The 10,877-nt window shown below is 37.9% G+C and overlaps 1 protein-coding gene across 2 annotated transcripts in view; it reads right to left on the bottom strand.

The window, feature by feature from the left end:
* ctnna2 (catenin (cadherin-associated protein), alpha 2) overlaps positions 1-10,877 on the bottom strand; it is a 323,748-nt gene that overhangs the window by 54,331 nt on the left and 258,540 nt on the right. For both annotated transcript variants that reach the window (XM_008413693.2, XM_008413702.2), the window contains exon 10: positions 137-229. In XM_008413693.2, coding sequence (XP_008411915.1) covers positions 137-229 — 93 coding nt within the window. The remainder of the gene's footprint in view (positions 1-136; positions 230-10,877) is intronic.

Here is a 10,877-nt window from a genome sequence, read left to right as displayed (position 1 = left end):
TATATAACTATCCAAAGCTAATCTTTTGAAATCAGTTGAATATGGCTAAAAACAAACAAAAAATAATAAATAAATAAAAAATGTTGGCCACACCATGTATCCAGCTTGCATTTAAACTATTTTTCCAAGCATTTACCTGTGGACATAGGCTGTCAATTTGGGTGGCTGCCATCCGTACCAACTTCACACCCTCTTCATTATTGGAGATGGAGCAAGCCAAGTTGGCCACCTGAATAAAGCAAGCAAGCAAAAAAAAAAAAAGACATGGTTAGATTAAAATGATAAAATGAACCTGCAAACATCAGTTACTCTACAGTATAAATAAAGCTTAAAATTTAAACTGTAAAACAAATGACAAGTATAGGCAAACTAAAAAACACCAGATGTTTTTTTAGTTTCCAGTCTGAGAGCACTGCTCTCAGACTGGAAGTTTATTGGTGGTTCTGAGAGTTTCTACAAGTAAAATTATTATTGCTTTAGTTTTCAGAATTCTCCTGTGAAACCAGACCCCAGTATTAATCTGTGTCTACTTTAAAGACTAGGCTTTAAACTTTCCTTTTTGATTAAAGTTCTGGTTAAGAGTGACTTAGGTTAGCCTGGAGTATCTCAGTGGTTATGCTGCAGTAGGTTCAGGCTCCTTAGGGACAAACTGACCCCTTTTCCACCTCACTCAGCTACATTCCCCTCCTTAGTGCTGTTATTTCATCATTTAACTTAACACACTCTGTTTTTTTTTCTCTTGTTAGAAGCTACATCTAGTCTGGACTTCTGTTTAGCTGTGAGACCTTCCCGGAGTCAGGCATTGGCTGAGCTACTGCTGCCAAAAACTTATAGATGATACACTTAGTCCTGTCTTTCACTGGTTAACCATGTCTCTCTCTAAGATACAGCAATTGGATGAGCTTTTACATTGAGAAACTGTCTGTGCTCTCTTCCAACCTATAGAAAACTGTCTCAGACCTTATCTGCAAAGCTCCGTTTCTCTCATCAACGAAGCCATGTAAAAAAATATTACCGTCATTAACTTTTAACTTTAGCCTGACATAAAAAGTACTTCTGAACTGTGATTCTCTCTCTGTGTGTGTGCGTGTGTGTGTGTGTGTGTGTGTGTGTGTGTGTGTGTGTGCATGTGTGTGCATGCTCTGTCTTCTCAAACCCCCAGTGGGTCATGCCAGATGGCCGTTCATACTAAGCCAGGTTCTACTGGAGGTTTCAATCTGTTAAGGGGAAGTTTTTCCTTTTGCTACATCCATGCCCAGGAGAAGGGGTTGCTGTAACTTCACCAACACATAGCGAGGGACTGACCACTGTTGCCACACGCTCATCCAGGAAGAATGAATGCTGGAAGTCAATGATCTGATGCAATGAGATTGGTTCCCTTATTTACAAAACTTACAAGAGTCGTTGTTTAATTTCTGGTCATTCTACATTACTGTTGTAAATGTTGACTGACGACTGTAAAAAACAAAACATTTTTGGACTTTTTGACTAAGTAGAGGGGAATTATAACAAAGAAGAAAGCATTGAACAGGTTGCAAAGAAATAACTGAATTTATTTGGATCCAAAATGACTTGATTCAAGCAACATGAACAGTGAAACCAGAAGTCATTAAGGTAACATTTTCAACACTGCTCTGATGATAAGAAAAGCATATCTAAATAATTGAGGAGTTTTGTTATTGGTTGCCTAATTTCATAATTAAGGTGCTAATTGGGTTTTATGAACAACAACAACAACAAATCTTTCTTTCTTTCTTTCTTTCTTTCTTTCTTTCCTTCTTAAAGAAGTTTACAGATAAAATGTTTTCCTTCAGACTGTTGACTTCCTGAAAATACATGTCAGTTGATATTTTAATTCCTTAGTTCATTTTGGTGCATTGACTAAACAATAGTTAACGGTTCACTTGCTCTAAACTGATTAAATGTGTTTCGGAGAATTTAAAGACCATAAAGAGCTGGCTGGATACATCTACAAAGTAAAGTACGTCAGAGGTGCAAAATGGAATATTTAAAATCACCACCTCTGAATCATTCACTTTTTATGACAAACAACAAAGACATACATGCACAAAGCTCGTTTTCCTCATGGAGTTATGAAATTTCTCCACACCCTCACTGCAGCTCATTGCTAATTTTAATAACTTTAAAACCCTTCAAAACCCAAATCTCATTCCCAAACAAATCAGATTTCAGCATGAACCTTCGGGCTTTGAGACTGAGCTGAACAGACGTGTGCCTGTTGGCAGCGAAAGGTGCCAGTCTGCATTAGCACTTCTAGCGCTCATGTCACTGTTTGAGAGAAAGTGAGGTAAATCAAATTTGTTTTAGAGGACTCTTGCTTAGAGCTCTGTCTCTTTACCCGTGACAGCAATGAGCACATTGATGGATTACAGTCCTTTATGTGAATCCAGGGTGTGCATGTAGGTGTGAGTGTGTGCGTGCGTGCGTGAGCTTAAAGTGGTGTTAGTGACAGAGTGGAAGTGTGTGATTGTGAGTTGGCGCCCCATAAATGTGAGTGGATGTTTGCATTGGATTTCTTTGAGGACCATGAAAAACGTAACAACTTAAATGCTGTTGGTGATGTTATTATGGAGTGAAGAAGTAATTCTCTAACATTTTTATAACATTTTGCAATTTTTAAATATATATTTTTTTTCTTGTCTTTCCAAAGTGCATTTGAAATCAGGAAAATGTTGGGGATACCCAAAATTGTTATCCACTAAAGAACTGCTAGAGCTTCTGTCTTTCTGGGGTTTTTCCTGGTATCTCATAGAAATAATATTCTCCTTTTGCTCAAAAAAAATCATATTTTATGAGCAAATATTACACCTTTATTTCTTTTTGCTAAGTATTAATTTTTTAATGATGAATAAACAACATTTCTGTTTGTGATGCAATTATTTTTGTTCTCATGCAACTTGGTGTAACTCTTGAACAAGTATCCTGAAATCACAATTAATATTTCCTTTGAAATAGTGTTTGTTTCATTTTCTTCCACTTCCATTAAGAAGCAGGCATCCAAAAATAAAATAAATAAAATATTCTATACATTTTCACATTCATCGCCGATTCAATTAGAATACAACAGCTCCACTTAACCAGCAGAAATCGCATCTTTCTTCTCTGACTTTATCCTCTTAACACGTTTTCCCGTCTCCAGCTCTGCTCAGCCCTCTGACTGCTGTTGCGTCTCAGGAGGCAAAAGGGGCAAAGGCCTCTCTGGATGCTGGAACCATGCCCAACAGGCCCACTCCCACTCCCTGTTACCTAACACAGAGTGCAAGGCTGGGGCCAGAGATGCAAAATCTAGTCCAAACTACTAATTGCAATCATCTAAGGAAGCACTTCTCCTTTGGGTTTTAATTTCTTTCTTTTTTTTTCTGACAAGGGTGAGAAAAACCAAGACAGAAGGTCTGAGAGTACACCCTGCAAGACTAATGCTGATATGGTCAAAGATACTGGAGCCGAATAAGGAATTCAAAGAGGCAGATGGAAGAGTGTGTGCGCGCGTGTGTTTTTGTGTGAGTGTGAGAAAAGGAGGAACAGAGAGAGATCCCTGCTGAATGGCCATTCTTCATTTTAGCCTAGAACAAAGAACTATCGATTCTGTCCTTTAGCTCTGCTGCGGATAATCACTTCAATTCTAATTTGATGACGGTTTCCATGGCACATGGAGAGATGGGTCTTCTTATGCTAGTCATTTAAATCACTGAAATGAAGCCGAGTAACTGGAAGACGCTCAGACAATGTCGGCTTTTTTTCTTTTTCATTACTCCAGCTGGGGCGTGGTTAAATTGGACTTCTTATGTGTCATCTGGAGGCAAATATGATGATAAGATGTCGAGTAACATCTTAAAGTGGTCTGTCTTGTTCTCACTTTGCAAGAGGCAAAGTTCACAATTGGCTGACTTCAAAGTAATTTCAATAATTCGAGTACCTCCCTTCAAAGCACCAATTCTGCAGCCATTTCCAGCAGTTACACTAGAGAGCATTTAGAAATGGAACCTATCCAAACGCTGGTGTTAGCCAAGGTTCCAGGTTCAACAGTTTGTCGGAGAGGAACGCAGGAAGTAGAACTTCAATCGAAAAATAATGCGAAGGAAAGATTCACTGAAGAGGACATTGATGGTTACTGTATGGTAAATCAGTTATCTGTACTCTCAACTTGTTACTGGGAAGCTGTTTGTGAAGGGACATACAATTCAGTGTTTTATTTATTTTTCACTGAACACAGCTAGAGCACTACTGCTTTTGGTGCTCAGTTTGCAGGATGCAGGAACAAATACTGCATGCATAGTAATGATTACCATGAAACAGTGACTACTCACTTTGAACTAAATCTACAAAAAGTAATGCATTGTTGGGAAGTGAAACAAGAAGCATTGATGGGACTTGATATTATTACAAATAAAATCCTTGAATGTAAGTATGAGTTTTCTTTACTTTGGCATCCTGAATAATAAAAACAATGCATTTAGTCATCAGATTCACCCATTTGTAAGTCCTTCTCAGAATAAATGCGGCTGTTTGGTAAACAGCTGCATTTAGGTTCAGATTGAGAACATTAGTGAGCAAACAACATTATGGAGACCAAGGGACACAGCAGACTGACCAGGGTAACCCTGTTTACAAAGCTGGGTTACCTGTTTACAAAATGATTTCATAATCATTGAACATATCACATAACAGTCTGTAATTCATCATATGAAAACGAAAGGAGTGTGGCACAACTACAAATCTACCAAAGCATGGATGTAAACCTATGCCGACAGACAGGGCAGGGGGAAAATTGATCAGAGATGCAACCAGGACTAGAAGAAAACTACAGATGAATGTTAAATACAAGAAGTCATCTTTTCAATCTGTTACAAATCGTGGAAGAAGCAAACATGGAAGAATGTGTATCGATAAGATGAGACCACATTCACAACACCATGTCAAGTGGAAAACTAACATTACCCTGAGCACGACATCATCTCATGAAACATTGTTGTGGAAGCTACAGGGATGTATTTTTTTGAGGTGGAGCTACTTAGCAAAGAAATTATGCAAATGTTGAAGACTATGCATGTGCAAACTTGGAAGATACCAAATAAAATTGTTCCTGTAATTGTAGCGAAAGGTAATTTAACAAACTATTGCCTCAGTGGGAGGAACAGAAAGAATGGCAGACTTTTCAGAGATATGCTCATTAAAAACACGAAAACTGCCAAAACTACAATTACGCAGCACTCTGAGTTGGTCTAGTAATAAAATGAAGTTGGTGGCTATAATATATAATAGCATTTGAAAGAACTCTATCTGCATAGTAGTGCCAGCCCTTGCAGGGGCACTACCATTTGTTTTAGTCACATGCTGTTAGCTCCAAATGGCTACAACTGTACATTCACTGTATGGACTGGAAGAGACTGAAGGTGGAGATGCATGACATTAGGTAACACATGCAGTCAAGGTTGTGTAAGGTTCAAGTCCATCGGGAATGCCAGGCAGCGGGAGCTCACGACCTGCTGTAAATGACTGTGAACCACAACTTTGAAAATCAATCCCCATTAAAGAGTGAAGTGCTTAATGCCTCGGGAGGAATGCCCACTGGGCTTGCTGCGACATCAAAGCAATGCCAAACCTTCTGGCATATTAAAACAAGAAAAGTGTAAAAAAACAAGAACAAAAGCAATGGATTTCCAACCATGTTCAGCCTGATATTACCTGAAGGGCTCGCTCCACACTTAAAACATGCTCTGATAAACATTACCCTTTCTAAATTTTAAGTTTTCACTTAAAAAAACTTTGAGTGACACCTCTTTGAGATCAATGTGTCACAATAAATTGTGAAATAATATTACATACAGTATTCGGAGCCGTATCATTCATAGCAGCAAAACGGTTTCACCTAAATCCAAGTTGTGAGGCTAGAACACGAAGCGTGAGTCACTGTGATTACAGACTGCTGTTTAAATTCTCCCTTTGCTACCTTGTTCTGTCAACCCACACATAACCAGCTAAAAGACAAAGTGGACCTAAATTGCGAGTGACTCTAATGCACTTAGAGGTTCTCTACACTTCTTAAGTTGGCATGGAAATGAGCTTACGTCGCTGTTTACGAACTGACTGTTTACAAAGTGACAGGTTCATAGTACTGCCCGACCCTCCTTCATGAACAGTCTCTGCAGCTTACCCCCTGGTTCAGTGTTGAAAGCTGACGGCAGAAAACAGGGAACAGGTGCACACTGAAGCAGAATGTCAGATGAATCTATAATGTCAATAATGCCACAACTTTCATTTTATAAATCTTTATTTTTCTTTATAATCCCAGGTAACAAAAATAAACAGCCAGTCCACTTAAAATGCCAAGAGTTCTGACACAAAGATACTACTTGCTCTTAAAGATAAATAATTCAGGACACTGTTAATGTGATCTATAACCTGCACAAAACATTTTAATTGAGTTAAACATCACATTAAACCTCTATTCTAAAAGTCAGTACACACCTGCCATAAGTTACAGTCCCTCTGGTTAACACCAAACACTGTTTTGTTCCTATAGCACATTTTTTTCTGACATTTTCTGTGGCATATGTGGCTTGGGGAGAGATTCTAATGTATCTAAGGGATCTAATAGTCTAAAGGTAAAATTATTACACTGCACCTCCCAGTAAAGCATTGCGGTGTGCAGTGCGTAGGAACTATCTTTGCAATCTGTCCAATTAGGATTGGTTTGCAAGGCAGAGGGGGCAGATGCACCAGGCTGATGGACTCCTAACCAGAGTGGTGTGATAAAAGTAAAAAGTACTTTGACAACGTATTAGTTTGAGGGTAAGCACACTTGTACATCCAGATTAAGATAGAATAAATGTGGAAAGAGTTCTGAAATGTTGGTCTTGATTTGTTTACATTACAAAAATCTGACATTTTACCTGGAGCATGTAGACTTTTTAGTCACTGTAACTCTTTCTTCACATGAAATAAATACAGAAAAATAACACAAATTAAACAGAGAGGCATCATGGCAGTACCGTGAACAGCCGTAAAAATGAAGTACAGAGGAGTAACACTAACTTCTATTTATTACTGCAAGAAAAGTCATTCTCTATGTTATTCTCTGATGCAAAATTGTAATGTCCCAAGGTTAAGACACTCACAATGACCCGTTGATGGCAACATAGTAGTTCAATGACCCGATTCTATACGGTCAATGACTCCTTAACAAAGCTCCTACCAGGTCAGCACAAGCAATTGTACAGGTCCCCTGTGACTAACCCTTTACAACAGGACCATTTAACTGAGGTGGAGATGCACAATGGGAGCACACTAGCAGTTATGTAAATGAAACAGCCTTCTCTTTTCCACACACTGATAGTTAGTTACATGCCATAACTTTCTATCACACAGATGACTTCCATGTTAATTACCTTGCAATGTGTTTAAAGCTATTTCTCAGTGCATTAGATGATTAAAGTCGTCTTTTGACAGCACTGCTTTTAGCAGAGCGCTTAAGTGTTCAGCTTCTGTCCTCTTTGTGATCACATAAGGATTTTGAGTTCAGACCTAGTATTAATGTTTTAGGCTTTTCATTTTATGATCAATGGAGTCAAAAGTGTGCACAGATACAGTATCTAAGATTTTTTAGAGAAACATAAACATGTAGAAATTCTCTTTGATCTCCCCTTAAACTCCAGTACTAATGAAGCTCAACTGAAGATTGTATAGAACTATGGGAACTTGCAAAGTAAAGATGACAAAAAAGCTAATATCTGACATTTAAGCAAGAACACAGGAGGAGCCCTCCTAAAGGATGATATGACTTGATACATATGGCTTTTAATAAAAGTATATCTTGCTGCAGCTGATAATGTTTGTCTGAGGAGACATGGCTGAGTGCTAGGCTAATGCTAGCTGACATTGTCTCTGATTTGATAAGGGTTATCAAAAATGTGTGGTTGCAGTATATTTTGTTACAGCTAGCTCCAGTTAATCAATCATATGCAAACAAAAACTTGCAGAAAGTTTCCGTTCTTTACAAACAAGTGCTTTATTGGATAGGAAGCTGCAACAGCCAGCACAGTCTCTCTGTGCTGGCTCAAACAGTGTTTAGGGTGTAAAGAAGACATAGGAGAAGACATAGGCTCTGTCTGGATATTTTGTAAGTTTGAGATGTTTTTCTTTCTTTGAACCGTATTAATTCAGTTTTGGGTAAAGATTAGAAATATATATATAAAAAAAATGCATTTTTAAAAACTTAGAATTGTGTTTAAATGTGAGACAGATACCTGGAAATTTTCCAATCTGATTAAATAGCCCATACATACTCCAGATTTATGTGGTAGAAATCACAACACTGGTGGAAGATTTGTGGGTTATGTAATATGAAGGTAAATAGTGTCACAGTGTTACATTTGTATTGGGGGAATTATTAGTCATTTAAGAATTTTCTTATTTTGAATAATAATTATTATTCCCACCTGCTGGCACAGAGTGTTTTTTTAATAGAGAACATTTTACAACAGGTTTACAATATCTACAACACATCACACTTTCCAGTGGATGTTACCTAAATTCTTTTCAGGTTTTCCCTCATCAATATAATCAAAGGGCACTGTTAAATATAAATACAAAAAAAGCATCTTCTGTAAAGCTGTATATACACTTCGATTGAAGAACACCTTTCATTTCCAAATTCAGTAAGAAAAAAAATTCCAGATATGAATACAAAACAAAACAACAAAAAAGCTTCAGTTTATAACTTCAATATCCACTTCAAGGCAGCAGTCCAACACGACAAGAACCAAAACAAGAATTGAGCTAAACAAAATTAAAGACTATCAATCAACGGACCTCTTCTATCCCTAATGATCTTCTCTTGGACCAAAAAGCAAAGCTGAAAGTTTCAGTTGATTAAAAACACACAATGAGGACTTCTCTTTTTCTTTCAAACATCCTGCGCACTTTTCTGTGTCAGACTCTAAAATTCAAAACAAACTTTTACTGTAACCTTTAAAAAAACTGCGTCGCCAGTGAAAGAATTCATATGAGAAATAATAACTATTTGATTGAATGGTTGCAATTTGCCTTGTAAAGAAAGTGAAGATGTATTAGCAGTATTTATTATTTTTCCTCTAATTGCCAGAGCGCTGAAAATATCAAAGAGGAATCTTTTTTTTTTTTTTTTATTGAATTACCAAAATAGAACCATGAGTTGATTTTTCTTTTTTGAAAGGCTATATGATTTTCAATCAAAAGCTGTGGTTGGCTGCAGCAGAAAACAGCCACCAAAATCACATCACAGTCTCCTTGACAACCATGACTGAGCTTGCATAAAACTCTGACAGCGTGATTTACAGTGATCGTTTCTCTGGAGGCACCTCTAAGGTTTGACTACTGCTAAAACCATGGCTGGCTTCTCGATACACATGATAATTTGCTGTAAACTCCTGGGGATGTGAAGCACTGCTGCTAGCTAGGTTGGAAACAAGCACGGGGGGTGGATGACAATGCAGACAAGTACATACAACCGTGCACATGGCTGCAGATGTAGATACACACTTCAAAGAGGAGTGGTACAGGCAACTGATGTAATACAAAAGAAGACGGTGGCAATCTGTTTTGTAGGAGGCTTGTTCATTCCTTTATAAATGTCAAGGAGCAAAGGGATTTTTATGCGGCCACATACGCAGAGACTTGAAAATGCGATTCATATTTACACCAAAATTTGAATGCCTAGGCCCTGGAAGGAGAGAATGGGCACCTAGAGATAAATATCCACAGTATAAAATTTTATTGAGCTCAACAAGGGACAGAGATAGGTAATTGAAAGCAATATAAACAAATCAAATAATGTGCCAGGACATGGTGTAGAGGAGTGTCTCGCTGTTCAGCTTCGGTTTAAAGTCCTGGATATTGGATTATCTTGTTCACGTGGCTGTGAATGACGGTGCATTAAAGAGAGAAAGGAGAGGAGAACAAATGGCTGACTCACTTTGCCCAAGGCGCAGGACAACTATAGTGTTCACACTTTGCATTGGCTGGGGAGTCTTGTTGCTTTGCTGTGCTTACATCTTAAGTAGTAAGGGCAAAGTACACTAGGTTTGGCGCACTTTTTAATGGTAAGTGGGGGGAAAGTTCTGTAACAAAGGAGTTACAGGGCCCTACATGAAGAAAGAAATACGTTTTATTTAATCTGGTACTACTGTGGCTTTTTAATGTAACAATCCTTTTTGACTTTTGTTGAAGTTAGTACTGTAGTTGTACATGCAGCCTCTCTCTCACAGGTCTTCTCCGCACCCACCCAAAAACACAGCTAAGCTTTTTTTCAACTGAAATATTGATTTTTCGCCGCTTTGCCCCAGCTCTCTTCCACCCACCCTCATCTCCCAGGAGTGCTGGCCAAGCAGTGGAGCTTGGCACCAAAACATAATTATGAAAATGGACCTCTGGGTTGTTTCTTTTAATCTATCTGTCCCTTTGCAACAGAAGTTATTTAAAACTGTTTCAGGGGAATTGAAATGTTTAACCCACTTTACTGTAAAGGCTAGTTTACATATCGGCGCTACAAGATCAGTTACAGTCAAAATTTCATGGAAAAGCCATTTTATTTCATTTCAGTACTTCAACTCATATATGTGTTGGTGTAGATTCATTAGACACAGTTATAAATATTTCAAGTGTTCAGTGTTTTCAACACACTGATTTTAGCTCACAGCAAATGAAAAGCCAAATCTTTGAGTTTCTCAGAAAATTGCAATAGCACAAGACAGAACTTTTTTCTTTTTTTTTTTACATACTGTTGGCATATTGAAAATTGTGTCCAGTAGAGTATATGCACTTAATTCTTTGCCTGGGTTATTTTCCATAAATTACTGCATCATTGTGGCCAGCTAAGG

This window comes from Poecilia reticulata, linkage group LG1 (genome assembly GCF_000633615.1).
Source record: "Poecilia reticulata strain Guanapo linkage group LG1, Guppy_female_1.0+MT, whole genome shotgun sequence".
Classification (NCBI taxonomy): domain Eukaryota; kingdom Metazoa; phylum Chordata; class Actinopteri; order Cyprinodontiformes; family Poeciliidae; genus Poecilia; species Poecilia reticulata.
The sequence above is the reverse complement of the archived record's forward strand: the minus strand, read 5'-3'. Positions and strand labels throughout refer to the sequence as shown.